Source organism: Xenopus tropicalis, chromosome 7 (genome assembly GCF_000004195.4).
Source record: "Xenopus tropicalis strain Nigerian chromosome 7, UCB_Xtro_10.0, whole genome shotgun sequence".
Taxonomy (NCBI): Eukaryota; Metazoa; Chordata; class Amphibia; order Anura; family Pipidae; genus Xenopus; species Xenopus tropicalis.
The window spans coordinates 111,384,541-111,412,414 of record NC_030683.2 but is presented as its reverse complement, the minus strand read 5'-3'; the positions used below and the strand labels follow the sequence as shown (position 1 = coordinate 111,412,414).

Below are 27,874 nucleotides of genomic sequence, written 5' to 3'. Positions count from 1 at the left end.
ACTTGCTCATCAAGTACTCACCCATACAACACTAACAGACAACATGTTTAATTTGTTTCTATTATCAGCATTGGTTGGGCTCCTAAATGTGTCCAAGTATCTAAATAGCGGGGACCATCCAGGAAGGCAATCTAAGGCATATTCATATTTCAGTCGGCAAAGTAACACTTGATACTCACCAAACATTTGAGCATTTTTGGGCTGAAAACTGCCAAACAGTTTTTAGCCCAAATATGTTTATATGTTTATCCATATCAATTACTTGAGATGACAGGAGGCACGTGGGGAAAGGTATTGTGCTGAAATACAACCGCAGAGAAATGATAAGTGTACCATAGGCCTAATGATACTGTCTGTGGACATTAGTAGATAAAACTGTCCTTTTCAAGATCAAGATCTGCACATTTGCTATTGGTTGAAAATAGGAATTATTTCCTCCAAACCCTACTATCTATGTTGGTTTCTAAACCTTTAAAATATTGGTCAATCTAATTGACTGAGCAGGAAATGATTAATGTTTATTTTCATTAAAAAAAAATGAAGGCAAATATCTATTAGATTTATATGACAGATTTTGGAACCTTTTATCCAGCATCACACTCCAAAAACACCACTCCAGGGAGCCAGCAAGTCATTCTCAAATTATGTAAGATTCATTCGAAATTGACTGATTTCAGATAAGGGACCCCATACCTATACTAGAAAAGTGACTACAGAATTTTATAAGGGGTTGTTAAAGCGGTTTTGGATTGGCTACCCTATTTGGCTGCACAAAGACAGAATTATGGAGAAGCAACCTGTGTTGTGGTGTATATTTGTTGTTCTTGTATGCTGCGCTCTAACTCATACATTTAGGCACAGGGAAATATGTCACTGATATATTAGCCAGATATGCAGCACTATAAGTAGTATTAATCTCTGCTACACTGTGCACCAGAATATCATTCACTGCCATTTAACAGTAGCCTAGTAGCTATAGACTGAAATTTATTTTTGCAGCCCTGCTGTTTGCAATTCCTATTATTAAAGCTTTATTAAGCAATCCCATCTCCTCAGCTCTTAACCCTACTTGCAGTTAGTATAAGTATAGTTATGCAAGCCCCTTTGGTGCTTTCCATTAGAGATAGTCAGTGTGGTGTGGTTTCCACGCAGAGTGAGTACCTCTCTTCCTCTCTGTTCTTCTTCTGTTGCCTAAAATGATGTCTTCAATTGACACTCACTTCTGACTTTCAAACTGCTTCTAGAATCAATATCAGCACATAACCTATTTGTTGGGAGTGTGGAGTTTTTACAGCCAATCAGAAGCAAACATACCTAACATCACTATGTGTAATGGCAAGCATCGGCAGGAATAGTGTAAAGGTCACCACCAATTGACTACGGGTCTGAAGGAAAACTTGGTGTTTGACAGATGGCAGAAGAACGCTACATCCTTGACAGAATAATGCTGACAGTAGGTTTACCATGCAGGAATAATGGTCTTGGATTGGAATTGTTTTCTATGGGCTAGGTCCCCTGGTTCCATAGAAATCAAAGCTCAAGGCTACACTGTAGAAAGTTATTCTTGACAATTCCATGTCTCCTAATTTCTGGAACTGTTTGGGAACAATAATGCCCCCATGCACTAGGCAAGGTCTGTGCAGAATTATAATTAGAAGTATAAGAATACGAGAATACTAGTGTTAGAAGAACGTGACAGGCCTGCCCAGAGCCCTAACCTCAACCAAACTTAACCCCCATGGGTTGTAATTGTGACTTGAGCTTGGCCTGACCCCCATTTTCAATGTCCAGCTGTACTTAAGCTCTTGTAGCTGAATGGAAGCAAGTAGAATGGAACATGTAGAAAGCCCTTTCAGAAGAGCAAATGCTGTTTTAGCAGCAAAGGGAGGGACACATTCATACTAATTGCTTTGGTTTGGGAATGGACAGGCACATATTTTGTCCATATAGTGTATAATGGATCAAGGTAATGGGTATTCTCCATGTTTCTTAATCATCTGGTGAGTTGTCTTTTGATGCCAACCATGGTGTGCTTTAAGTTGGATTTAAGGAAGATGCTGAGAAACGAAAGGAGGTGGGTTTAGGGTTCAGTAGAGATGGCATTTGGCATGGGCCCCCTTGGCCACATAATATGCTTGCGAACACTAAAAATAATTTAGCTAATAGATATTGTTTAGTATTTAGAAAATGACAGCCTTAGGCCCTCCATCTGTTGCTGAACTGCAGTGTCTAGCTTCATGCTGTGAATCATAGGTAGTCATCAGATGAAGGAATGCAAGTTGTATATACTTGAATTAGCAAGCCTTGCATCAGGTTGGGGTCTATCCTTTCTCCATTGCCCCCTCTTCTCCAAATCCGCTCTGGCAGACATGGCACAGTTAACTTACCTTGTACACATTTAAATGATGGAACAGCTTGGACATTTCAGTATAGGAAGAGGTAGCGACACCAAGATGTATGTGGTCAGAAGCAACAAAAGGGTTGAAAGAAGCTTTGCACTGAATTTATGTAAGACTACCTGAGAGCAGACTGAAGCAGCATATTCTGTATATTTATATATCAGTGTTGTGTATACCTTTGCGAATGTTGCCATCTGGGGAATGTGCAAAGTCTCCGGTGGACAACAGGAAGCAAGCACGATCGCGATTATATCTCTCCCTCCCACCAGGCGTGACGGGTGACTTTTCCTCTGGTGACAGAGCCTGATCTATAGTAGGGCAATCTTCATTGGCCAGTGCAGCATTTGCAGCATCCCCATTCTGCTTGGAGTCTTGGATAAAATAAAACAAAATATTTTTATGATATATTAAAATCACAATTGCTTGAGATCAGCCCAAAAGAACACTTTCAAGACCATAAAATAGTTAGCACAATGATATTTTAAATCTTATATCCTTATATCACAATTTTTGCACTTGTCTTGGTGCAGTGGTATAGAAGAGAGTGCATCTACCTCCTTTTCACCGTGAAATTGGACCTTGGGTTCTGTGGAAACTTGAAGCTGCCGCCACCATGAATACGTGTATATTGGTAGTTCCAAGGTTTACACAGTGGCCTATGTCCATACGGCTTACCACACTTGTACGCCAATTGAGTTTTAATGCTGTGCACCAGAAAGACACCTCTATGTAAATGCCACAACTTGCTCCTGAAGGAAGGCAGAAGCCACCTATGGACTATTGTGTTCATGTGTTCCGATGCATAGGGTGCAGGGTGCAAATGTGGTGGTTGCCAGTTCCCCACTGCCAGCAATCACACAGGAATTCTTGGACAAAATGCTACACCATAAAATGAAAAACTCTGCACACTGCAACTGGTCAGACAATTTTCATGTTGACTGACAGTGCAAGAAGTGCTTAGAAAATCCAGAAATCAGCCTAAACCCATGAGACTGGCCCACACGTCACTAATAGACACTTAAGGTCGCTGACACTCTCACCTGCAAAAATAAGTATTGAGCTGAAAGCCTGGTATGAGCAGTCTGGATCTGTCAAAAACTGCTTAACCCCTAAAATTAAAAAAGTTAAACTGCAAAATTGTTCAAAGGACCAGTCTGAGTAAGTTTACGTCAATACCTATTTTTTATGTGCACAGGCAGAATTTCAGAATCCACATTGCTAATCTACAATGAATTATTTATACATTTTACTATGCATTAATTATTATTATGTTATATTTTATTCAGAGGCGTTAACACCAGATAATCTAGCCCAGCCCACTGCTTCAGTTAATCCCTCCCTTTCCTTCTTTGCCCTACCCATATCTTCAATAAAAAAACTTCTTGTCCCAATACATTTAAGATGCCATCGTTATTCAGCCCCATTTTTGTGGAAAACTATACCTCCGAACTATGTAGGTCTCTATAAAAATATACTGTACCTCATAAAACAGTCAATCTGTAAAACCCTACTTTAAATGAACCATTTTCATATAAATATACTTTTGTATTAATATGTGCCACTGGGTACTCCAAAATAAAAAATTGCCATATTAAGTACTAAGGGCCGTGACATAGGAGTCACACAAACAAGCCAAGGGCACACATACATGCTAGGCCCCATCAGCCAATTAATGGGCAAAGTTCTGCCTTTTACTCCCACACTACTTCCTGTTAGAGCTGCATTATTTCTGGTCATGTGATCTCTGAGGGAGCCCACAGCCCATCACAAAATGGTGGCTCAAGGAAAAAGATGTAAATGGGCAATATTTACTGATATATATATATATTCCTGTTTGGTAACCTTCTTTAACAGCCCACTTAATATGATATAAACTATCTGGTTAAGGATTCAATAAAATAAAATAAAAATAAAATAACTTTGATGTGTAAAGATTTAACTGTTCCTAGTGTGAGGAAGCGTATCCATGCCCCCAGGGAGTGTTCCCATATACCCAGAGATAGTGATTGTAGCTCTGTTCCCTAGTCTATATAAGGGGAAGGAACACGTGGTTCTTTCTCTTTGCACTCCACATGGTGCTGGGGTGGGTGCTACTTGAGACCCCATCAATGAGGCAAAGACAGTGGCAGGTAGTGCCTGTTATAGAAAGGAGCAAGAGCTAGTAAGCCACCAAAGAGGTTACTCAATTGCGTAGGAGAGTGTAATAGTAGCCACTACGTTTGACTAGTGCAACCTGGATCTCAGTTCATACTGCTACCATGGCAAAAACTGGGAGAAGCAAACTGGAACGTGGATGGCATTTTGGGCAGATTGGGTGCATGCAGGGGTGTAACTATAGAGGAATCAGACCCTGCAGTTGCAGGGGAGCCCAGAAGTACATGTCTGGGTATAATCAAGTATCATCCAACCCAAATAAGAGTCTAAACTGTTCCATGTCTTTTAAAACTACAATTGCTAGATATTTATTGTACATTCATCATGAAAGGCCCAGCCTTCTGTGAGCTGTATGCCCTGTATGGAATAAAACATTTTAAAAATCAATTTCTTGCAACATATCATTTGTGATTTTGTCAGCTTTGTTATTCAAGAGATATTGCTCGCCAATGCCTTTTCCTCCCTATCCTAAAACTGCTCATACAGCTGAAAATAGCAGCAATTCATATACAGTAATTGCTGCCTAGGATTGGATGGCTGGCAGTGCTACCATACTGCTTACACGCTGTACATAACTTTACCATAGGGCTATAATCCAGGCAAGTAATTAGGTTAGAATGCCCATTTCATTAGTGATATTATAATTAGGTTATGTTGAAGTTCAGCTCACCATATTTTAATTTGCTGATAGAAGTGGAGCCAATTAAAGATGGCTTTTTTTTTCAACCCTCCAGGGCAATACCTGCTGAGATACATTATGGACAGCATCAGAAGCTTCAAAGGGTTTCATCCACATAGTAAGCCCTTAGCCGGCCAGGAATGATCTGCTGGTCACATACTTGCTGAGAGTAATGGAATTATTACAGATATCATATATATTATATATGTTTTTTTCTCCCAGAATTCCAGTGTAACTGCAGGCTCCTTGAGTATGATGCACCAATTTAGTACAAATTTGTTTTGGTAAATCCTGCACAGGGTGCAGCACATGTTTTTCCCTGTGTATTTCGGTTTGAATGGCGTCACTTCAATAAGTCCGTTGTGGCTATGAAGCAGCCCACTAAGGGAATTGCTGGCAGTTCCAGGCTGACGGAAATTCCAGGGTTCCCTTACTGCTGCCTCTGTCGGAGATGGATGGTGATGTATAAAAATGAGTATTTTGATATCAAAGATTTGGGATGATTTCAGGTGACTGATCTTGGGGGAGGGCACAGTAAAAGTTATCCAGGGCAATATAAAGGAAAACACTTAAGAGCTCTATGAAGACATGTACAAATTTGTGCGTGCCTCAATACTATTTATAAAGACACCTGCACCTAGAAATGCACCTAGAAAGCAAACCAGAGCGATGCATATACTGTACCATCCCACCAGCGATTCAAATTCATTCACATTCATTCTTGCCAGTGGGAAAGCATTTCAGGGAGATAAGTCGCCAATGGTAGCGAAGATTTATCTCAGGGGACTAGTCCAGTGTGCCACCAGCCTAAAACCTGGGCAGAGGTCATTTGTTATGAAGTAGCTGAGGTTGCCATCACATTCAGCATTTAGTACTAAGAGTATTAAGAATACTAACGCCAGTACCCTTACATTGATATATCACCAGCATAAATCCATTGTTTTCAGTTGTTCAGGATTTGTGGTTTCTTTTCATCTTTTTCTGTCCCTCCTATTAAGGGACCTCTGCAGGACAAGGGTCCTAAAAGAAACCTCCTTGGATACAGTTGCTACGTTAGGCAGGCCCCTTCACAGCAGTGGATTATGTAGGACTGCAGAAGCGCTTCCCTGCAGGTTCCACTGCAGCTATTCCCTCCCTTTCCCTTTCTAATTAACTCCCCAGGTCCTTTGAAAGGCACACAGTGGGACTGCAAATACTTCAGTGAAAAATATTATGGGTAACCTAAGCTGTTTCATCATGAGAATAATCTTCTGAATATCACACAGCATAACAGCAGTCATTCACTTGGCGCTTTGATATTCGTGCTATGGAACACTCTTAGTCTGCCATATCCAGCTGAGCAGTTGCCTCCAGCAGGGATGTATATGTGGAGCCACAATTGGTGGGCTAAGGTTGCTGGGAATGTTTGTTTATAAGAGGATAATGTGCTGTCTGTATCTGCCTGTAAGGGCTGTGTGTTGGTTTCTCTCTGTAATATAGTACGATGTATTTGATTATAAGTAAGATAGTACCTTGTATTTGATTATACCTAGTCTAGCAGGAATCCATGTTGATGGTGTTCCAATAGGTTTGCAGTGGAGTATCTACCATAGGGGCAGGGGGTTAAACTGCACCCAAGCCCATCACCTTCCTGATGGTACTTGGTGCTGGTGGTATGTGATATTGGTAAAAGAATAGTGGGTGGTGCTTCGCCATGGGGCCCCCTTTTGCAAATTATGCACCCCCAGTGTTGGACTGGCCCACAGGGATACCAGGAAAACTCCCGATGGGCCCAGGTGTCAGTGGGCCCTCCTGCTTCTAGCCGTTTGGCCTAATTCATGGTCGTTACTTATTATTCAATGGGAAAAAAAGAGACTTGTTATGTAAAAGAATAGATTGTAATATGTAAAGATAAAAAAAACTAGGAAAATATAGTGGTTGAGTAAGAAGTAAAGGAAAATAGCTTGGGGAGTGGGCCCATGGTCTAATGTTTCCTGGTGGGCCCCTGGTATTCCAGTCCAACACTGTGTACCCTGGTCCAGGTGGTTTTGCCACTACTGGTTTAATTCTATTGTTACATGGTTTAATAGTCTTAAGGTATGGTGCAATAGTCTTAAGGTATGGTTTTCTAAAAAGAAAACCCCAGGTTCCAAGAATTCTGGATATGAGATCCCAGTAAATAAATGAAAGCCACATACCAAAAGTGACACCATTCAAAACATTCAAAAACAAAAACATGGATAAACAGCGTAAGCTCCTTTTAGCATTTACCAGAATGGACATTATTGGTGGTGCATTATGTTCAAGCTGAGGTGGATTCATCACAGTGTGTGCCTGGAATTATCTGGAATTCTGGGGGTGGAAAATGGTGGATTGTGGCTAAAAAACATAGAGATTTTCTTTTTTCTTTTTTTTTTTTTTAATTCTTTGTTTATTGCTTTTTCAAAACAAGGTGAAGGAGGGGTACAGAAGGAAAAAAAAGGATGGGTGGGGTAACAGAGGGAGAGAAATTTCAGCTTAGAACATAGTGTAGTCTGTGAATATAGTTATGTATTACATTGTCTTACATATGGATATGTTAGTTAAACATCAAAATAAGGAGGAGCATAAGTAGCCCCATCTTGCTTGTATAAGTTTGTTTACTTTTATCCCTTCAGTGTGAGAAACCTATGACTGAGCAATTGCACAGTGACAAAAATTATAAAGGAAATACCTATTTCAGTTAGTTAACTGAAAATGTTTTAAACATGGGTTCCACATTTTTCAATATTTCTGGTTATTATTATGGAGAATTGCTCCATTTTTCTCATCTCTCACATAAGTTTCAGCCAGTTCTGATATGTAGGGGTTTAACTCTTTTCCACCTCTTAGGAATCAGGCCTTTTACTGAACATGGTGATTTTCCCCATAAATTTTCACTTTACAAATTGCCCTGCTTTTGCCTTCCATCCCCACTGACTGGTCTTATCAGTTATATTGTAACTATAACCTATAGGGGGATTATCAATAATTATCAACCCTATAGTGCCCGGAATTAATGAATTGCAATTGCAATTAAGCTCTGCTTATCAGCTGACTACATGGTGACTACAGCTGACTACATGGTGCAGGAGTCAGGTGGAGAAATTGAACTACCAGATACTGCTTCTGATATCATGAATAACTTTAAAAACCACTAAAAATTGTTAATTCATGTATATTGATAAATTGCTTTACATTTTCCTTGTTGCAAGTGTTTGCAACATGTTTTTTGCATATTTGCCCCACACTTTAAACCTTGGGTGTAGGTTTTTGGAGTGTCCAGTGCTGCCACCTCAAGAGCCCACCAATCCCACCCCTAATGTGAGCCCCCAGTCCACCCCCACCCTGTGCCACATACCACCCCGCCCCATACCTTGTACCTCCTTCTGAAAACCTACAGCCACCCCTCAGATCCCATGCAGGCAGCATGTTTTGCCCGTGAGGCCCATCAAGTTTTTTCCAGTGTCCTGCCAGCCCAGTCTGACCCTGAAGATGGTGCTGTATTTATGAGGAGCAGACTTGGGGATACACAAAGGCATTGATTTGGAACTAATGGAACTAATTGTTTGATGATCAGACATTAAAAATCACTTTTTGATACTGCTTGGTAAATTTGCTGATATCCCAACAGATTTAATCCCTTCAGAATATAATCTCAAAAACTCAACAGACCGCTGACCACTATATAACTGTTGGAGGGGATTTTAACCAAGTTCACACCCAGAATACAGACAGATCTTATTAGGCAGTGGTTTAGCCCCACTTCTTTTCAAACATATACATAGGAATCAAGTAGGGGTTATTAAAGCCACCAAGCAGAAGAAGCACATAGTAATAAATCCTTAGTTTAGATGCTTCAAAAGCCATTGACCACCTGAGCTGGTCTTATTCACCCTGCTGAAACATCTTGTACTTTCAAGCCCATATCTATAAAGGTGGCCATACACTGTAAGATCTGCTAGGGTGGGCATAGGCAGTGTTGGATTGGGGACCTCAGCAACAGCAATTTTGGGCCAGGTCGGGGAGGCCTGTCGGTGGTGCCTATACACAGGCAGATAGGCTAAAACAGATAGGCCAGTGTATGGCCACCTTAAGCTTTTGCAATACCAGTCGTTAGACCCAGACCCAGGTCCCTTATTGGCACCTCCATGAACTTTATTGATGCTTGTGTTGCTCTCCAAGTCTTTTTACATTTGACTGTGGCTCACGAGTAAGAAAGGTTGGGGATCCCTGCTCTATACTCACAGATTCTCTTCCTCCTAATGTCCCTGTTAAAACTCTTAATAATTCATCTGAACACACTCATAAGAGCTACTCTTCCCAAAGGATCTAAACATAGGATGTCATGGTTCATTAAGATAGCTGCAATAAAAATGAACATCCTTCCAAAATGTCTTTATTTATTTGAGAGCTCATCCTTAATGATTTCTCTTTTGCAGGTTCTATTTCATAATTATATATATGGAGCAGACACAGGCACCTATCTATACTCATGGCACCATGGCCATATACCTGAAGATCTCTTTTTTTGCCAAAGTTGCCTGGTATGGCCACCTATGCGCTAGGCCATATTGGACTAATCCAATCGTTTGGCCCTTGAAACAACAAGTGGATCATAATGGTGGCCAATGCAGATCCTCACCCTAATGGGATTTTTTAACTTGCCCAAAAGATATGTGACTGATTTTTGGCCAGATTTCTTTCAGATATGGTCTATACAAGAGCAGATAATCTGCCGTCTTGGTCTGAAGGGAATAAATTGTCACCTTAAATCTGGCCGTGTATGGCAAGTCTTATGAAGCTGTATAACTGAGACAACTTCTGGCCTGGTTCTACTGGTCCCCAGATACCACAAGTGCTATGTCTGAGAGGTCCATTTTGTGAGCCAATGGGAGCTGCTCTGCAGTGTATTAGATCAGTACTGACCAGTCGGGCTACTGGTCCTCTGAATCTCAGCAATAGTACAAAGTTGAATTATCCAACATCTTCAAATTTAAATTCTTTAATTGTCAGCAGTTCACAGTGTTTCTTAGTATAATAAACAAATTCATATTTTATTCTTTTAAATTATAGGCTGGCACATATGCGGCTGTACTTTGGCTAACATCACATTGTTTTTTTTTCTACAAACAAGAGTGTTGCTTTCTATCTAATTCTACTAATTGCTAAGAAATCACTGGGTATTCTGTGTGCCTATGGGAAGAGCCTTTTTGTTTTGATGATTGCAGCGGGTGAAACCTTGACATCCTCTGTAATCAGACTTTGTGCATGATTGTGCATTGTCTATGATTACATTTCCCATTTCTTTAGCCTAGGAATTCAGGTCAGCTTTGTGAAACTATCTCAGTGATGTGTAGGATTCTTATTTGTGACTGCTGATGGGCAGAAGAATCATGGATAGACTCATTAGCTAATGTACTTTGACTTTTTCTTTTAGTATAGCTTCATTAAGCTCTTCGCTCTTAAAGGGGATGTTCATCTGTACATTAACTAGGGATGCACCAAACCACTTTTTTATGCTCATTAGGATTCGGGTTCCGAATCCTTAAAAAAAAAAAAGCCTGGATTCGACCCAAATTCCGAATCAAATCCGGGATTTGGTGCATTAACTTTTAGGGGCAGGTTCATTCATTCTCATGTAAACGTGGAAACCAAATTTTTTTAATTATTAGCATAATTCTTTTGCCTTCAGTTTAAAAGGGGTCACATACCCTGAACCCCCAAAAAGCAGACTGCAAAGCTTTCTTTCAGATTTATTCCTACTGATTTTCTGTTCTGGCTTCCAAGCTGCTGCCTGGTTGCTAGAATAATTAAACCTTAGTGATCTAATGGCAGTGGAAATTCCACACCTTAAAGTTGCTATTTAAAAAATGTAAACGTTCTAAAAACTACAAAAAAAATGGAAAAGTGCCTTTATCAAGGGCTAGCCTTATGTGTTTATGTCCATAGGTGTGATTGCCTACCTTGGTTGTTGTATATGATAATCTACTCCCTTTAGGTAAAGGTCTGAAGCCTGGCACCTGAACCCCAGGGGTTTACTGGTGAGAAACTCTTAACTCATACAGTATATATTGTCTAATTATACAGTTAACTACTTACTACTTACGATTCCCACCTTTACTCTAGGGGGCCCATTTACTTACTCATGAACGGGCCGAATGCGTCCGATTGCGTTTTTTTCGTAATGATCGGTATTTTGCGATTTTTTTGGAAAATTATCGCGACTTTTTCGTTACCAATGCGATTTTTGCGGAAAAACGCGAGTTTTTCGTAGCCATTCCGAAAGTTGCGATTTTTTCGTAACGTTAAAACTTGCGCGAAAAGTTGCGCTTTTTTCGTAGTGTTAAAACTTAAAAGGCGTGACGTTTTGCGCAAGTTTTAACACTATGAAAAAAACGCAACTTTTTGCGCAAGTTTTAACGTTACGAAAAAATCGCAACTTTCGGAATGGCTACGAAAAACTCGCGTTTTTTCGCACAAATCGTATTGGTAACGAAAAAGTCGCGATAATTTCCGAAAAGTCGTAAAGGCGCCGAAAAAATCACAAAAAATACGAAAAAAGTCGCAAAATGTTCGTTTTCCAATCGGAATTTTTCCAATTCGGTCGGAATTCGTGTCTTAGTAAATCAGCCCCTAAGGGTCGTTGACTTCCCTCTTCCCGTTGGTCAGGTATCTAGTCAGGGGTCAGTGACAGCATTCAGTGGCCACCCTATGTCCTTCCCTAAAGGTCATTTACTATTAACTTAATATCTGACTTTAAAAAAACGACCTGTCTATTCCTCTACATTCTCTGCAGCAGAAATGCAAGTAGTGTTCCAAGTAGTTGCCTTATTGAACCTCTTACTTTTAGGTTCTACCTGTTCTGTAAGCCAAAACAGAGTAAAGGCCAATTATTCTAAAGCCTCTGCAACATCTCCAACCTAAGGTGGCCAACTACAGGAAGTGCAACCCTTTATCTGATAGTTTATTGTGCAGATCACTGGGCATTTTGGCCGCATACACATCAACATCAGCTAAACAGATTTACCATCATTTCCAAAATTCTTTTAAGAAGTCCCCTTAGAGTTTCAAGTCTTGTATAAAAGCTCTCAGTATATGACCATGTGCCTATACGTGGTCACAAAACGCCTCCATATGTTTGTATTATGCTACAATGGATGCCATTGTCCTTTGGCCTTTAATCAATATTTTTATTCCAAGGGTCCCTGCAATGGAGGAGGCCCAGAGCAGCCCTCTACATATTTATATTCATTAAAATGTAATTCACAAAGCAGGTACCTACGTGTGCTCATCGACAATAGCAATGTGTGCCAACTTACCAGTTGACCTTTTGCAAGCATAACACTATCAGGTGCAAGAGAGCCACATACCTAACATGCTTTGGCCAAATACAATACTCTGACTCTATGTTGTGCTGTAAGTAAAGGACTCTGGATGCATCTTGAGTTTACAGCAAATTAAACCCAGCAGCATAGCCAGAGGCACAAAAGATTTATACTTGACAGTGAACCTGCCAGTGTACCATTTACAGTACAAATTTTGCCTCATACCTGAAAAGCATAAAATGGGTGCAAGGTCCATTTCATTAAAAAAAATCATGTTTTCCCCCAATTTTAGCACTATGCAACATACACTTCTTAAATGAACTCTTTTGGCTTGAATCGAAATAGATCTGGGGGTTGTGTAATTCTAGGCAGTGTCACTTAGTGGCTTCTAAAACAAATAACATACTGTCTTGGATTAAAAAAGGTTTCACCTTGAGTATGCAGTGCAGTTTTGGGCTCCAGTCCTTATAAAAGATATTAATGAGCTGGAGAGAGTGCAGAGACTGCAACTAAACTGGTAAAGGGGATGGAAGGGTTAAACTATGAGGTTAGACTGTCGGGGTTGGGGTTGTTACTCTAGAGAAAAGGTGCTTACGAGGGGACATGATTACTCTGTACAAGTACACTTTACAAGCACTATTATGGACAGATAGGATCAGTGCATTAGAAACCACCCCTATAGACTTGAGGGCAGTGAGGTTGGGTGATGTTGTGATGGAAGATTTTGTTAATGCCTATAAAGGAGAAGGAAAGTCATTTTGGCACTTTACTGCCAATAGATTTGCCACATTAGTGCCAAATAGAACACTATATTTATACATAACTGAGTATAGAACCCTAGAAGCTTTCTCTATTTAAGATTGCATTTTAGCTTGGTCTTCATAGCTTCCTGCTTGCAGCTCTACCCCTTATAGCTCAGGTTACACATTCCTAAGGGAGGGAGGAGTGCATTCTTATGAATTCTTATGGGAGGGGGAGCAGGAAAGGGGAGAGAGAAGAGAACTGCTCAAATTAAGGATTTTTCTGAGAGAGGAAGTCTGATACCCAAAAACATGTTTACAAAAAAGGAGACAAGAAATTGGAAGCTCAGATCACACATTCCTAAGGGAAGGGGGAAGGGAGTGCTTAGCATTCTTCCTCTGAGAGAGGAAGTCAGACACCCTAAGAACATGTTTACAAAAAAGGAGATAAGAAATCATGTGTTTCTTTTGATAGAGGACTCAGAGCAGCGTTTCTGTGAGTGCTTCTGGCTGTATTTACCTTTCTGATGAAGTTTACTTAATTTTTACCTTTCCTTCTCCTTTATGAGTAGCTTGAATGATTAGTGATATATATGTGAGTGTATAAATAGGTCTGTATAGGTGTGTGTATATGTGCACTAAGGTTCATTTGAAGAGGTTAAACCTGATGGTCTTTTTTTAACCCAACTAACTATGTAACTATGATGTCAACACAAGATTAAGTTCAAAACAGAAGAACGATATCCAGCAACCAAAGGCATTTTTTTAATACTCTGATTTGTTGGATACCTTTGTCAGATTGTTTTCTTAGTAAGCCAGACTTCATACACCAAGAATTAAATTGTAATCAACTTGCTGAGCATTCATGAACATAATGACTGCGTCCAAGGAATAACAACTGAGTGTGTCCCAAAACACCACCTTTTACAAAGAAATATTAGTAACTATAGAGATAGTATACTGTGTATTGTAACCATTAAGCCCATATATTTTCCTTGTGTTATTAGTATCTTCATGCTGCCTGCTGAATATCCCCATCACACAAAAGCCTCCACAAATTGTACATAATCTTCCACATTTAAGTGCAGTATTGATCATAATATCTCTTTCTCCCGTTACATATCTAGTCCTTCATTACTTCTCCCCTTCTATTGTAAATTGAACTGCCAATGACATTGAATGCCCTTGACAGAAAGTTGGTTATTCTTACCTGCTCTGTTGATCTCAATGATTTCCTCCTGAGCTAAAGGGCAGGCATCTCCTTGAGCACTTCTATGTGGAGACTGCAAGTCTGGTTTACAGTAATTGGGTGATCCAGGTTGAGGAGGTCGGGGAATATGTTTATTCTTTTTCTTTGGTAGCTTTTGCTTAGCCATAGCAAGGGAGTAGTACATTCCAAAATTGTTGACAATAACAGGGACTGGCATAGCAATAGTTAGCACACCTGCCAAAGCACAAAGAGCACCCACCAACATGCCGGACCAAGTCACTGGGTACATGTCCCCATATCCCAAAGTTGTCATGGTTACAACGGCCCACCAAAACCCTATTGGGATGTTTTTGAAGTCGGTGTGCTTACTTCCAGTGATGTCATCTGGGGCAGCACCGATCCTTTCTGCGTAGTATATCATGGTTGCGAAGATTAAAACTCCAAGTGCCAAGAATATGATAAGAAGGAGAAACTCATTTGTACTGGCTCGTAGAGTGTGGCCAAGAACCCTGAGCCCAACAAAATGGCGAGTGAGCTTAAAGATTCTCAGGATCCTAACGAATCGCACAACCCGAAGGAACCCGAGAACATCCTTGGCTGCTTTGGAAGACAAGCCACTCAAGCCAATTTCCAAGTAGAAGGGCAAAATGGCCACAAAGTCTATAATGTTTAAGCTGCTTTTAATGAACTCCATTTTATCTGGGCAGAAAATAACACGTATTAGAAACTCAAAAGTGAACCATATCACACAAATGCCTTCTACGTAAGTGAGAAAAGGCTCAGTCTCCATTTCCAATATGGTCTCCGTCCTAGTGATGTTGCCTTGCGTGAAGACCTCAGTCTTGTTGTTGACATCATTAAATGCCTCATGGGTCTCAAGGCAGAACGTTGTGATGGAGATGAGTATGAAGAATAGGGAAGCAAAGGCGATATACTGCCAAACAAACATAGAGAAGATTTACAATTATACAAAGACAGCAACTTAACACAAAGATAGAAATCACAAACGTTTTTGATGTGTGAAATACAAAGAATATGAAGTCAATCGGCTCTCTTGTAGTTTGTTTATAATACTCTTAACATCTATATAAATGCTTAATTCTATACTTGGAGACTGTGTATATTGACTTTAACCTGGTCAGTGTTCCTTTTCACGTAACCACTGTAATGTACTTATTGTAGCTTTTTTATTTGGTTCAATTAATGACATGACACAGCAGGAACCATAGGGGTCATCCCAGGGGATGCAAGTGCAGGAGCACTAAGGGGCGCAATTTAAGCAACGTGCATAACTTGCAATGCATGGCTACAATCAGATCAGAATTTAGACACTGGTGGTGGTGATGTCAGCGAGTGGTTGGTTGAATAGTTGGTGCAGTGACATCAGGGAAATCAGGGGCAGGGATAGGGTGGTTTGGGGGCAGGGAGTGGGTTGAGTGCAAGTGGGGATGCCAGCAGCAGGATATGTGCAGGTTTCAGAACTCTGTCATTTGTCAGTTTCCCTTTAAAAGCAGAACCGGATATTGCACAATAAATAATGCTAGCTTGCACAATTAGTTTATAAGCTCACCACAGATCCAACACAGCACCATTTCTGTTATCTCTACGGTGACGGGGATGGAATTTCCTCTGTTGTGCAGGATATCATTTGATCAGCTGTGACTGGCAGGTGAATCCACCTATTGTTCAAAGCTCACAGTCTGTCCAACTCAGGAAAGCCCACCCCGATACACTACAGAGCAGAAAGCACCCATCTGTCATGAGCTGCCAAAATGATTTTTTGGAGAGCAATAAAATAAGACAAAAACTGAACAAACTGGGGTAATTGTGTAATAGAAATCCAATGCCAGAATAGCTTTAAATAAATAATATTATATGATTAGATTTGGAAGGACTTCGACTGCCAAAATACTTTGTTTACCTTTAAGCCATTAAATGCATGACCCTGATCTAAACGCCTTCAGTACAACTGAAGGACATGAACATTAAGTGCTGTAAATAGCACAAAATGACACAGCCTCCAGGCCTCAAGGATCATTGTTGACCAATATTTAAGAATATTCCTATATATATATATATATATATATATATATACTTAGCTATTGATTAGTGACTCACTAATACTTAGCTAAGTTTAAACCCAATTAACCACCAGAGCTGTTTAGGGATCAGAATAAGGGCAATGGAATACTGTGTTATAGTGAGCACTTTTTGGCTAATTTCCAGCTCACAATTGCCCTGCCATTGACTTTAATGGTAATTACCTAGGGTTTCTACCTTTGCCAGTGGTTAGAACCAAACAAAGGGGGTGGGGCTGATGGTATCAAGGGTGGGGCAGTAAAGCTAGGGGTGGGCATGATGACATCAGGGTCAGGCACATTGGATGGGGTTATGATGCCAGAGTGCCGTTACTGCATCACTAACAATTGGCTGGAATTCCGTTCAGTTTTTTTAATGGAAAACCGGGATATCCGGTTCAAAACCAGATGGATGGCAACCCTAGTTCTGTCTTTATTCTGCCTGATGAGTAAGCCCAATCATGTAATTGTATGGGGTCTGTTATACCAGTTATCTGAAATTTGTTTTTATTTCTGTAATAATAGGAAATTAATTAAACTAGATGATAACTAAGCCACGTTGATAGAAACAAAATCTCAGTATTTAAATGTTTTTCATTTATTGTCCAGATTATTGTTCAGGTTTCACAAGGCTGAATGAGCAAATCTGTCCCATTTTGCTTCGCCGGAAAATTTGCAGAACGATGTAAAATTCAGCAAAATGGCGTGTTTTTTTAAATACACAACTTTTTTAACGTGTGCAACTATTTTGACACAACCGCAAATTTTTGTGGAGAAAATTTTGCAGAAGTTTCAAGAAACAATTTGTCAATGGCAAAATGTGGAAATTAGGGATGCACCAAATCCACTTTTTTTTTTAGATTCATTGCTCTAATAAGGGCAACTGCCTGGCTTCCCACAAGGTAGGGGGCTTTGCAGAGCAGCAGCTATAAGCAGTTGGAGTGGGGGACAGTAGATACAGCAGAATAAGATGGCAACACTGAAGCAAGATGGCAACTGTAGGTCAGGATGGCGACAGTAACACTTTATGTTGGTGAACCTACTAAAAATTAGACAAATTTCCCCTCAGCTTGAGCACCCAGCCTCCATGTATCACCCAGACCCCATTCCCTCTCACTCCAGCACTGACTATTTTCCCTCTCTTTAATCTTTTTGCAGCCAAATACATATTTATGCAGGTTCCCGAGTGACACACGGCCTCATTCTGTACTGAATGCAAATTTTAGCCCCAACTGCACCTTATAAATTTGCTGGCACAATTGAAAGTGCTTAGCATGCCCATTCCACTTCCGTGGCATATTAGGATTTGTAAACAAACTCTTATTACAGAGCAACAACCTTTAAACAAATGATTTATTACATATATAATATTAATGCAGTTGCATCTGATTAAGATTGTAAGCTCTCTTGTAGATTGTAAGCTCTTTTGGGCAGGGCCCTCTTCACCTCTTGTATCGGTTATTGATTGCTTTATATGTTACTCTGTATGTCCAATGTATGTAACCCACTTATTGTACAGCGCTGCGGGATATGTTGGCGCTTTATAAATAAATGTTAATGTAATGTAATGTAATTAAGTAACAACATGTTATATATATCAAGGGACAAGGAAAGTCACTCGGAGGGTGCCAATTTGTAAATGCTTAGCTCTTACTCCAAAAATAATCTAGCCAGCACCATCTTCCACTACCTACTTAAGCAAGTCCTGCCCAAAAGTCAGACTTTTAGCATGGAGAGATTAGTTGCCCGCAATAAATCTTCGCTTTTACACTGACAAAGTGAATCAACGACAGGAAGCCATACTCTTTTTATTTTTACTGCACAAAGATTCCTGCAGGAGGAAACTTTGTATGATTTAAGAAATTGAAGTGTTGGGTATGTATGTATGTATGTATTTATTTATTACCGGTGGAGAGGAAATATCATTCTTATCATTCTCCTCTTTTGAGGTTTATACTGTTTATATCTACTCTGCCCTCCGACATTGAAACATGGCTCACATTCTTTTTGTGCTCTGACTGCCTCTCTCTCTCAACTGCCATATTGATGATCCCAATGTATCCTAGGCCCCCCATCTTCTCTCTGTAACCACCTCCCATGGCCTTCTGCAGTGGACCTCTGGTAGCACTCATGAAGATGGTCACTGTTGTGACTTTTCACCAACCACTGCACCCTACAGCTATTCACAATATCTCCTTTTCCACTCTCTGTCCACCATCTAACCTAATTCATTTGATTTCTACCACTCCGTACAAAGCTTCCTGGAGCATCCCTTGACTCCATTCAACCAGTCACTGAAGATGAAGTATCAAAGCTGCTCTCCACCTTGACCTCCACCACCTGCTTTCTTGATCTCATTCCATCACACTTCCTAAAAGATCTGTCCTGCACTGTTCCTGCACTAACACACAACTTCATCTCCTTTCTTCTGTTCACTTCAAACATGCTCTTGTCACCAGAAACCCTCCTCTGATTTTCCTTGATAACTATAGGGCAGTCTCACTCCTTCCCAGCTCCTTCAGCGGATTGTCTCAAACCAGTTGCTGATCTTTCAGCATACCAACCACCGTCTCGACCCTTTCAGTTGGGTTTCCACGCAGGTCACTCTACTGAAATGGCTCTAACAAAGGTCATCAATGATATCCATGATGCTAAGGACCAGGGACAGTATTCTATACTCATATGCCTGGATCTCTCTGAAGCATTCAATATAGTTGACCATTGTCTTCTTTTTAAAACATCTCCAAACCCTTGGTATCAGTAATTCTACTTTATCATCCTACCTCTCCATGGGCACCTTCAGTGTAACAGTGTGTGACAATACCTCTCAACCTGTTGATCTTTCTGTTGAGGTGCCCCAAGGGTTTGTCCTAGGGCCTCTTCTTTTCTCTCTTTATATTCTCTCTCTTGGTGACCTCATCACATCTTTTAGCTTCTCCTATCAACTTTATGCAGGTGACACACAGATCTTCCTCTCCTACCCCATTCTCAACCTTGCTGTTCAGGCAAAAATCATGAGATGCCTTACTGCCATTGCATCTTGGATGGATGCTCGCCACCTTAAGCTTAACATGTCCAAGACTGAACTGCTTATACTCCCAACAGAACCTGGCTTCTTCCCTCTGTTTCACATTACAGTTGAAAATGTCACCCTACATCCTGTCCCCGAAGGCAGTTGTCTGGGTGTCACCTTGTGCCCATCTGTCACATTCTCAGCCCACATCGCATCCCTCACCAGAAGATGCCGCTCCTTTTTAAGAAATATTGCAAAAATATGCCCTTTCCTATGCCCCTCTAAGGGACCACAGCGAGGGTCCCTTGGGGGGGGTGCAGGGTGCTTAAAAGCCACCTACTAGATGAAGCACCTCACTAGCCTTCCTTGGTAGTAACACACCCTTAACCTATGCATCTATACCCCACACCTTTTTTGTTTCTGTTTGTTCTGCTCTTCCTAATAGATTGTAAGCTCCTTGGGACAGGGACCTCATACAAATTGTGCATTGTAATCTCTTAGCTCTTAAGCACTAATTTATCTATAGTTACTGTATAACTTAATACAACTATACCTCTGTCTGTGTTCACACATTGTAAAGCATTGTGTACAATTGTGGTGCTATATAAAGAAATACATACATACATACAGCAACTTCGCATGGAAAATGAAGCAATGCATATGCCTTTCCACTGGTGTTCCAATTTGTTGCTGGTGGAAAGGCATTTCGGGGAGATAAGTTGGGACATTACCTTTCGACTTGACGCATGAGGAATACAAAACATTTCCAGCCATTTCTGTGCAGCACATGCACCAAGTCTAAAGCAGAGCCGAGAGCGCCTAGGTAGCAAGGCGGGGTCCGCACTGCTGAAAGCTATCCTGGCCGGCACTGTAGAGGAGTACTAGCTTAGGGTAATATGTAATTGATTAGACATACCAGGGGGTGCCTAATGCATTGGTACCTCCCAGGAATTCTACCTTTCATCATTCTTTAAAAAGAATAATGGGCAAGTGGGTGGGGCCAGTGAGTGGTTTACATGAGTTATTCTTAGAATATATTTATATATATTGTACCTTTGGTCACTCTGTAACACTACACAATCTGATAGAATTATGAGTACGTGGGTAGATATATATGTATATTGTGCCTTTATTCAGTCTGTAACACCATGTTAAATATGGGTAAGGGTGGGGATGGTGACAAATAGCGTACATGAGGTATTCTTAGTATCTTAGTAGGTGTTTCTAATATTTACCTTTGCTGGTTAGATAATACCATGTCACACATTCAAAAAGAATGATGGGTAAGTGGGTTGGGCCTGCTGTGACAAGTACTTTACATGAGGTAAATCCTATTTTCTAATATCTGAGTATGTTTGGTTGCTTGATAGCACTGTGGGTAAGAGGGTGGGACGTGGGATACATGAGGTATTTCTAGTTTTTGCCATTGCTATCTGGTAACATGTTACACATTCAAAATGATGGGTAAGAGATTAGATATACTATGACAAATGGTTACATGAGGTATTCCTAGTATCTGTATGTATTATACATTCAGTCACTTTGTAACATATTTTTATTCAGAAATAATTATGGGTAAACGGGTGAGGCCTGAGACAAGCAGTTTACATTAGGTATTACTATCATTTATGTATAATATACCTCTGTTCCTACAGCAACATTATGTTACACATAGGTAACTGTCGTCTCAAATGGGGTCATCAGTTTAACTTATTGCAACAAACTGTACTGAGCTAGATAATCTAGTCAGAAACAGCTAATGTTTATAAAAAAAGGGGAGTCTTATTCACATCTTCCATACATCTCTCCTAAACCACAGAATACATGAATACATTGCTAATGTTATTATTGGGAGTAGTGCTGTCTAATGCTATTCCACAAATGCAGCACTGTATAATATTAAAATCATTATATCACAAAAAAGATTACAGTTGCACCCTAAATATTTGATTAGAGCGTCTGCAGGCTTCTGATTTGGAGGAATTAAAGAGAAATCTGCACAAAGGAGGGCATTATGGAGAGTAAAGCTGGCCATACATGCACTGATAATATCGTATGAAACCTCGTTAGAAAAATCTATAGAAAAATCTATGTTCAGGGCTGAATCGGCAGAAGGAGGTGGAATTCCTATTGTTTCTACCTCCATTATATCATATACATGAATATTCAGCCCTGAACGTCAGTGGAAATTGCTACGTGTATGGCCACCTTAAGGGCTCTGGCACACGGGGAGATTAGTCGCCCACAACAAATATCCCTGTACGCGGGTGATTAATCTCCCCGAGTTGCCATCCCACCGGCGACAATGTAAGTCGCTGGTGGGATGGCACACGCTGCACAGGCGATTTCAGTAAATCGCCGAAGTTGCCTCGCGTGGCATTTTCGGTGATTTGCCGAAATCGCACCGCTGCGTGTGCCATCCCACCGGCGCCGGTGGGATGGCAACTGATGGCAACTCGTGGGAGATTAGTCGCCCGAGAACAGGGAGATTTGTCGTGGGCGACTAATCTCCCTGTGTGCCAGAGCCCTAAAAGAGAGGGGCAATAAAGAGAAGATGAGAAAATGAGGAAACCTTAGGGAGTAGATTAGCGGGACTGACAGGGAGAATGAGAAAGAGAAAAGCTATAGCAAGAGGGAAATGCACCAGGAGCTTGGATAATGTTTGTCTCAGGATACTAACACCTCAGAGAGGTTAACATTTATTTTTCTAATGATGCAGGAAAGCCAGGGAAGTGAGAACCACAACTATTGAGAGACAGTAGGTATAGTACAGAAAGATGGCTACCTTAGGGCAAAATGCCTGTATCATTTTTGCACAAACTGTACATTGTACACTCAGCTGTTAGGGGGACATTAATGAACAGTGGGCAGATTTGCACCTGAGTAGTAACCTATGGCAAGCAGTCGAGTGCTTGCTTTAAATGTTCTACCTGCAGCTGGCTGAAAAATATTAATCATTAACTGGTTGCTATGGGTTACTGCCCAGGTGCAAATTTGCCCAGTGTTGATAAATGACTCTGCTCTGTTGAAGTAAAACCCAGCATGGAAAGGCAGTACAATGTTGTGAGGAGGGATAATGAAGGCAGACACAGCAAGAGATCATGGGTGCTATGCATAAGAGGAGCTATAAGCTGTATGTGAGGGGAACAAGCCTAGTATGGATGAGATGAAATAGCACCAATCCATGCAGGGCCATTTAATGGCACAGTGGATGCAGGGTAAATTAAGGTGAGTTTTATGATTACTAAACTCACAGTAAACAACACAGTATTCACATTTCTAAAATGATAAAGACACTGGCATTTAGCATGTATTGAAAATTATTCTCTTAAAAGACAAACCAAACACAGTATGCAGAATATACATGATTGAGAGGATGTGTATGGTCTCAGTTACAGGGTAACCCTTTTGAAATAAAAAATAACAATAGTGGTATAAAGGTGATACCTTTATTGGCTAACTAAGATAACCATAGCAAGCTTTCAGAACATTTTAGTCCCTTTTTCAAGCTGATTACAAAGAAGCTGTGGTGCTCGCTGATATATATACAACATTCAGCTCATAGATCAAATAACCAGAAAAAAAGAATATCTGTGTGGAAGGTGTTAACAAAGTCATATAAATGGGGGGGGGGGGGCTGCAAGGGACAAACAGATACAAACAGATAAGGTACAGGATAACGTGGATCAAAGTGACTTGATATAAATTAGGGTAAGTTACTGAAGTGTAAAGTGAATGGAATTCCATGTGATTAACTGGCCCAGTGTCTCTACAGATGTTGGTATTTCTGGCTGGGTGCAGGCAGTTCTTAATCTATATAATTTGCCATAAATCCAAGGCCCAGGTTCAGTCCCTTCTCCAGAGAGTTGAAAGTTTTCATTAATTTATACTCCCAAACCTTCCTTTCATTGTCTGTTCTGAAGTTTCCCATAAGGACCAAGATTCTTAAATCGTTTATGGAGTGGTGAAAGCTGTTAAAATGGTTCCCTACTGGTGTGTCCAGTTTTTTATTTGTTATGGTAAATCGGTGGTGTGTATTCCTCTTTCTCAGGCTTTGGCCAGTCTCTCCTATATACAGTCCTCCTGTTGGGCATCTAGTGCTCTGTATTAAGTACACCACGTTGGAGGAAGACAAGACACCTTTTCCTGCGTCTCAGTTACACAAACCCTTAACTTATAATTCAAGTACAGAAATCAGCCCAAAGAACAGAGTATTCAAGACAAGGCACAGAGCACAGTATTTCTGAATAGAAACCTGTTGTTAGTGCCTATGTGACTACAAATGTTTTCTTACTTCCATAGAGGGCCCATCACTTGTCCCTAACTGCCTAACACTACACAGGAAAAACAAAGCACCACAAACTATGCCCAGAGCACCCACCAATCCACTCAACCACAGTGAACAAGGTTTAAGCTGGCAAGTAGGAGAAAGAGCTGGATATTAGTGCTGCAATGGAGCTTTCCTTCATTTAACCACTAATGTTCACTGATGGGATTCATGCAATTACACTTGGCTTAATGATACCTGTACTGGCCCTTAAACCTGATTGTGCCAACTCAAAACAGAATCAGCCACGCTTGAGTTTCAGGTTGTATTTTTTCAGACAAATCAAATTGTTATGTCCTGTGTTATAACTTCTTGGGTCTGGGGTCAGTTCTGTGAATTCTCCAGCATTTTATCAAAATGAAAGTTATTTCCCTTGTCAAAACCTAGCCCAGTACCACTTAAAGATGATTTTTTGTGTGGCAGCTTCATATATGCTGAGAGATCCTCTCCACCTAGTTCACAGAAAGCTGAAATTCTGTAAAAGTTATTTCCCTAATAATCATGGAAACCCTATCTTAAAGGCACTTTGGGGCAGACGCTTTATTATAGTACTGTGTTATGTTCCCATAGAAGAGTGTGATTAGAGGTTACCCTAATGTCTAATCAAATTACCCCTACTGGCCTACTGGCACCATAGGGCAGGCAGAGTATGGCATACACAGGCAGGGTAGGGCAGGCAGAGTATGGCACACACAGATGGCATAGGGCAGGCAGAGTATGGCACACACAGGCAGGGTTGGGCAGGCAGAGTATGGCACACACAGGCAGGGTAGGGCAGGCAGAGTATGGCACACACAGTGTCAGGATCAGCGGGATTCGAACACCACTTGGGGTGTTCCTGGCAGCATGCATTTGCCTCTGTAGCCACTGGAGGCATTTGGGCTCTGTCTGTTTCTTCCCTTGTCTCCTACTTTCTGTCTGCTCTCTTTCCTCCGCCCACCTCATTAACCTCATGTGTTTCCCATCTCCTAATCTTCACCCTTTATAAGCCTTTCCCTGACCATTGCCCCTTGCTTGGTCATTAATTGTCTTTTGTGACCCTGCCGTCCTGTTCCTGTGTCTGTGTCCTTGCTGGTTCCAAGCTCCAGTTCCGTGTCCTGATCCTGCCTTCTGCCTTGTTCCTGAGCCCTTCCTAGTTCTACCTTGATTTCCCGGTTTTGACCTTGGCCTGCCCTGACTACGTTTGACTGCCGCTTGCCCTGACCTTTTGCCTGCTTTTGGATTCTGCCTCTGCCTGCCGTTCTACATTCAGTTTGTATGTTCATTGTATGTTCGGTTACATCACTAGTTTATTAAAGTTCTTCACCTTCAACATGGCCTCTGGCACCAGTTCTGTGACTTATGGTTACACTCCGGGTTACCCAATCTTCAGGCTCCCACCTTCCTGGTACTCCACAGCGTCTCCACAGGGAGACCGTGACAGAATGACCAAGCCATACAAAATGGAGCCTGCCGGTAACTCCTCCATGTCCTGTGATGTTGAACTACAACTCTCTACCGCTCCTTGGCTCTCTACCCTCAAGAAATACAAAGGTGAGGAAGATTCTTTTTCTGCCTTTCTGCTATCATGTAAAGCCTTAAGTTCTGCTCCATTTTTTGTACAAGCCACTAATCCTTTAAGGAGTAGACTTATAGCTCATTATCTCCTAGAGGGAGATGCTCGTGTATGGGCGGAATGGTGCATTGCTGAAAAGGCCAGTTTTTTGGAGGATCCCTGTGCTTTTTTGTCCTATCTGAAAGCTACTTTTACTGGGGATTTATTCCCAGTTACCTCTGACTCATTCTCTTCAAGTGCCACTGGGACTGCCGGTTCTGTAAAGCCTTTCCCGTTTACCCCTTCAGTCCCAAGATATTCACAGCTTGTTGAGTTAAATATATTGAATATCCACCAGCCTACTGTTCCTTCCTATTATGATTTTTATGATGAGGAACTAGACTGTGAAGATGACTATACTGATTTTTCTGATTATGAAGATTGGGAAGATGTGGATACTGATGAGGATGAGATTCAAACTGCCATTAAACCCATGTCTGTTCATTTACCTTCAGTTCAGTCTGTAACTGCTCCCCTGTCAGCTTTGGCTGTTCGGCAGTCTGACATCAAACCTGTGACCATTTTCAAGTCTCTCAGACCTGAACCCCAGTTCGTGAGTCTGTCTATTAAAAACCAGTCTCTTGCTCAAGTTCCTGCAGCCAAGCTTCCAGTGTCTGCTCCAGTGCCAGCTATCCCCCTGTCTGTTCCTGTGCCGGCTGCCCAGCTTCCAGTGTCTGCTCCAATGCTGGCTATCTCCATGCTACCTGCTCCAGGGCCGGCTGTCCAGCCTTCAGCACCTGCGTATTTGTCAACTTTTCTGGTACCTGCTCTCAGGCGGCTTGGTCCCTTGCCAGCTTTCCCACGGATTGGGTCCCTACCAGTCCTCGGGCAGTCCAGCTCTGAACATTCATCAGCTTCTGTGCCTGAACTGCAACCCTCAGCTTCTGTGCCTGAACTGCAACCCTCAGCTTCTGTGCCTGAACTGCAACCCTCGGCTCCTGTGCCGGCTCCCCGAAAGCTGTCTGCTCCTGTGCCGGCTCCCCGAAAGCTGACTACTCCAGTGTCAGCTGACTCCCTGCCCGCTCCTGTGCCAGTCTCCGCTCCTGTGCCAGTCTCTGCTCCTGTGCCGGCTCCCCGAAAGCTGTCTGCTCCTGTGCCGGCTCCCCGAAAGCTGTCTGCTCCTGTGCCGGCTCCCCGAAAGCTGTCTGCTCCTGTGCCGGCTCCCCGAAAGCTGTCTGCTCCTGTGCCGGCTCCCCGAAAGCTGCTGCTGTCTGCTCTAGCACCTGCTGTTAACCTGCCGGTTCCTGCATCCGCAGTCCAGTCTCCGGTTCCTGCATCCGCAGTCCAGTCTCCGGTTCCTGCATCCGCAGTCCAGTCTCCGGTTCCTGCATCCGCAGTCCAGTCTCCGGTGTCTGCCATCCAGCCAGTGCCTGCTCCGGTGTCTGCCATCCAGCCAGTGCCCGCTCCGGTGTCTGCCATCCAGCCAGTGCCCGCTCCGGTGTCTGCCATCCAGCCAGTGCCCGCTCCGGTGTCTGCCATCCAGCCAGTGCCCGCTCCGGTGTCTGCCATCCAGCCAGTGCCCGCTCCGGTGTCTGCCATCCAGCCAGTGCCTGCACCCCGACGGCTGCCTGCTCCTTTGCCTGCACCCCGACGGGTGCCTCCTCCTGTGCCAGCAGTAAGGTCTGTACCAGCTCCAACCTCCGTGCCGGTTCTCCAGCCATCAGCTCCTGAGCCGGTTCTCCAGCCATCAGTTTCAGCTCCTGTGCCAGTGGTCCTGCCTGTGATAGCTCCTGTGCCAGTGGTCCTGCCAGCTCCCATGCCAGCAGTTGTGGCTGCTCCAGCCTCTGTGCCAGCGGTCGTGCCTGTTTTCGCTTCAGTGCCTATGCTTCTGCCACCTGCCTCTGAGGACAAAATTGCTTCCGGGCCTACCTTCCCTGCTACTAGATCTGGTGGTTCTGTTGTCACAGGCACTGCCAGTTCTGTTGCAGTGAGTGGTGGTCTTGTTGCTTCCCTGGGCATCTCTCTTCCACCTGTAGTGGGTGTGTATGAGGGTGCTTCACCTGTAATGGGTGTCTATGATGGTCCTCCACCTGTAATAGGTGTGTTTGATGGTGCTTCACCTGTAATGGGTGTTTTGTGTGGCGTCTCATCCGCTGTGGCTCCTGACCCTGGCGTCTCATCCGCTGTGGCTCTCGATTCTGGCAACTTCTCTGTTCTAAATCCTGACCTTGGTGGCCTACCTTGTGTTAATGATCCTATGGCTTCGGCTCCTGACTCTGGCGACACTCCTGGCTTTGGCGACCCTTTGGCTTCGGCTTCTGATGACCCTCTGATTCCAGCTTCTGTTCCTGACGACCCTCTGGCTTTGGCTTCTGATCCTGGTTATTTTCAATTTTTTGCAATTCTTTTGTTTTT

At 42.2% G+C, this 27,874-nt stretch overlaps 1 protein-coding gene across 5 annotated transcripts in view; it reads right to left on the bottom strand.

Annotated features, from left to right (window-relative positions):
- The window catches only part of LOC100497714 (potassium voltage-gated channel subfamily C member 1), a 71,780-nt gene that overhangs the window by 11,826 nt on the left and 32,080 nt on the right, over window positions 1-27,874 (bottom strand). For all 5 annotated transcript variants that reach the window (XM_012967460.3, XM_012967465.3, XM_012967462.3 and 2 more), the window contains exons 2-3: window positions 14,508-15,441; window positions 2,576-2,770 (exon numbers count right to left, since the gene is read on the bottom strand). In XM_012967460.3, coding sequence (XP_012822914.1) covers window positions 2,576-2,770; window positions 14,508-15,441 — 1,129 coding nt within the window. The remainder of the gene's footprint in view (window positions 1-2,575; window positions 2,771-14,507; window positions 15,442-27,874) is intronic.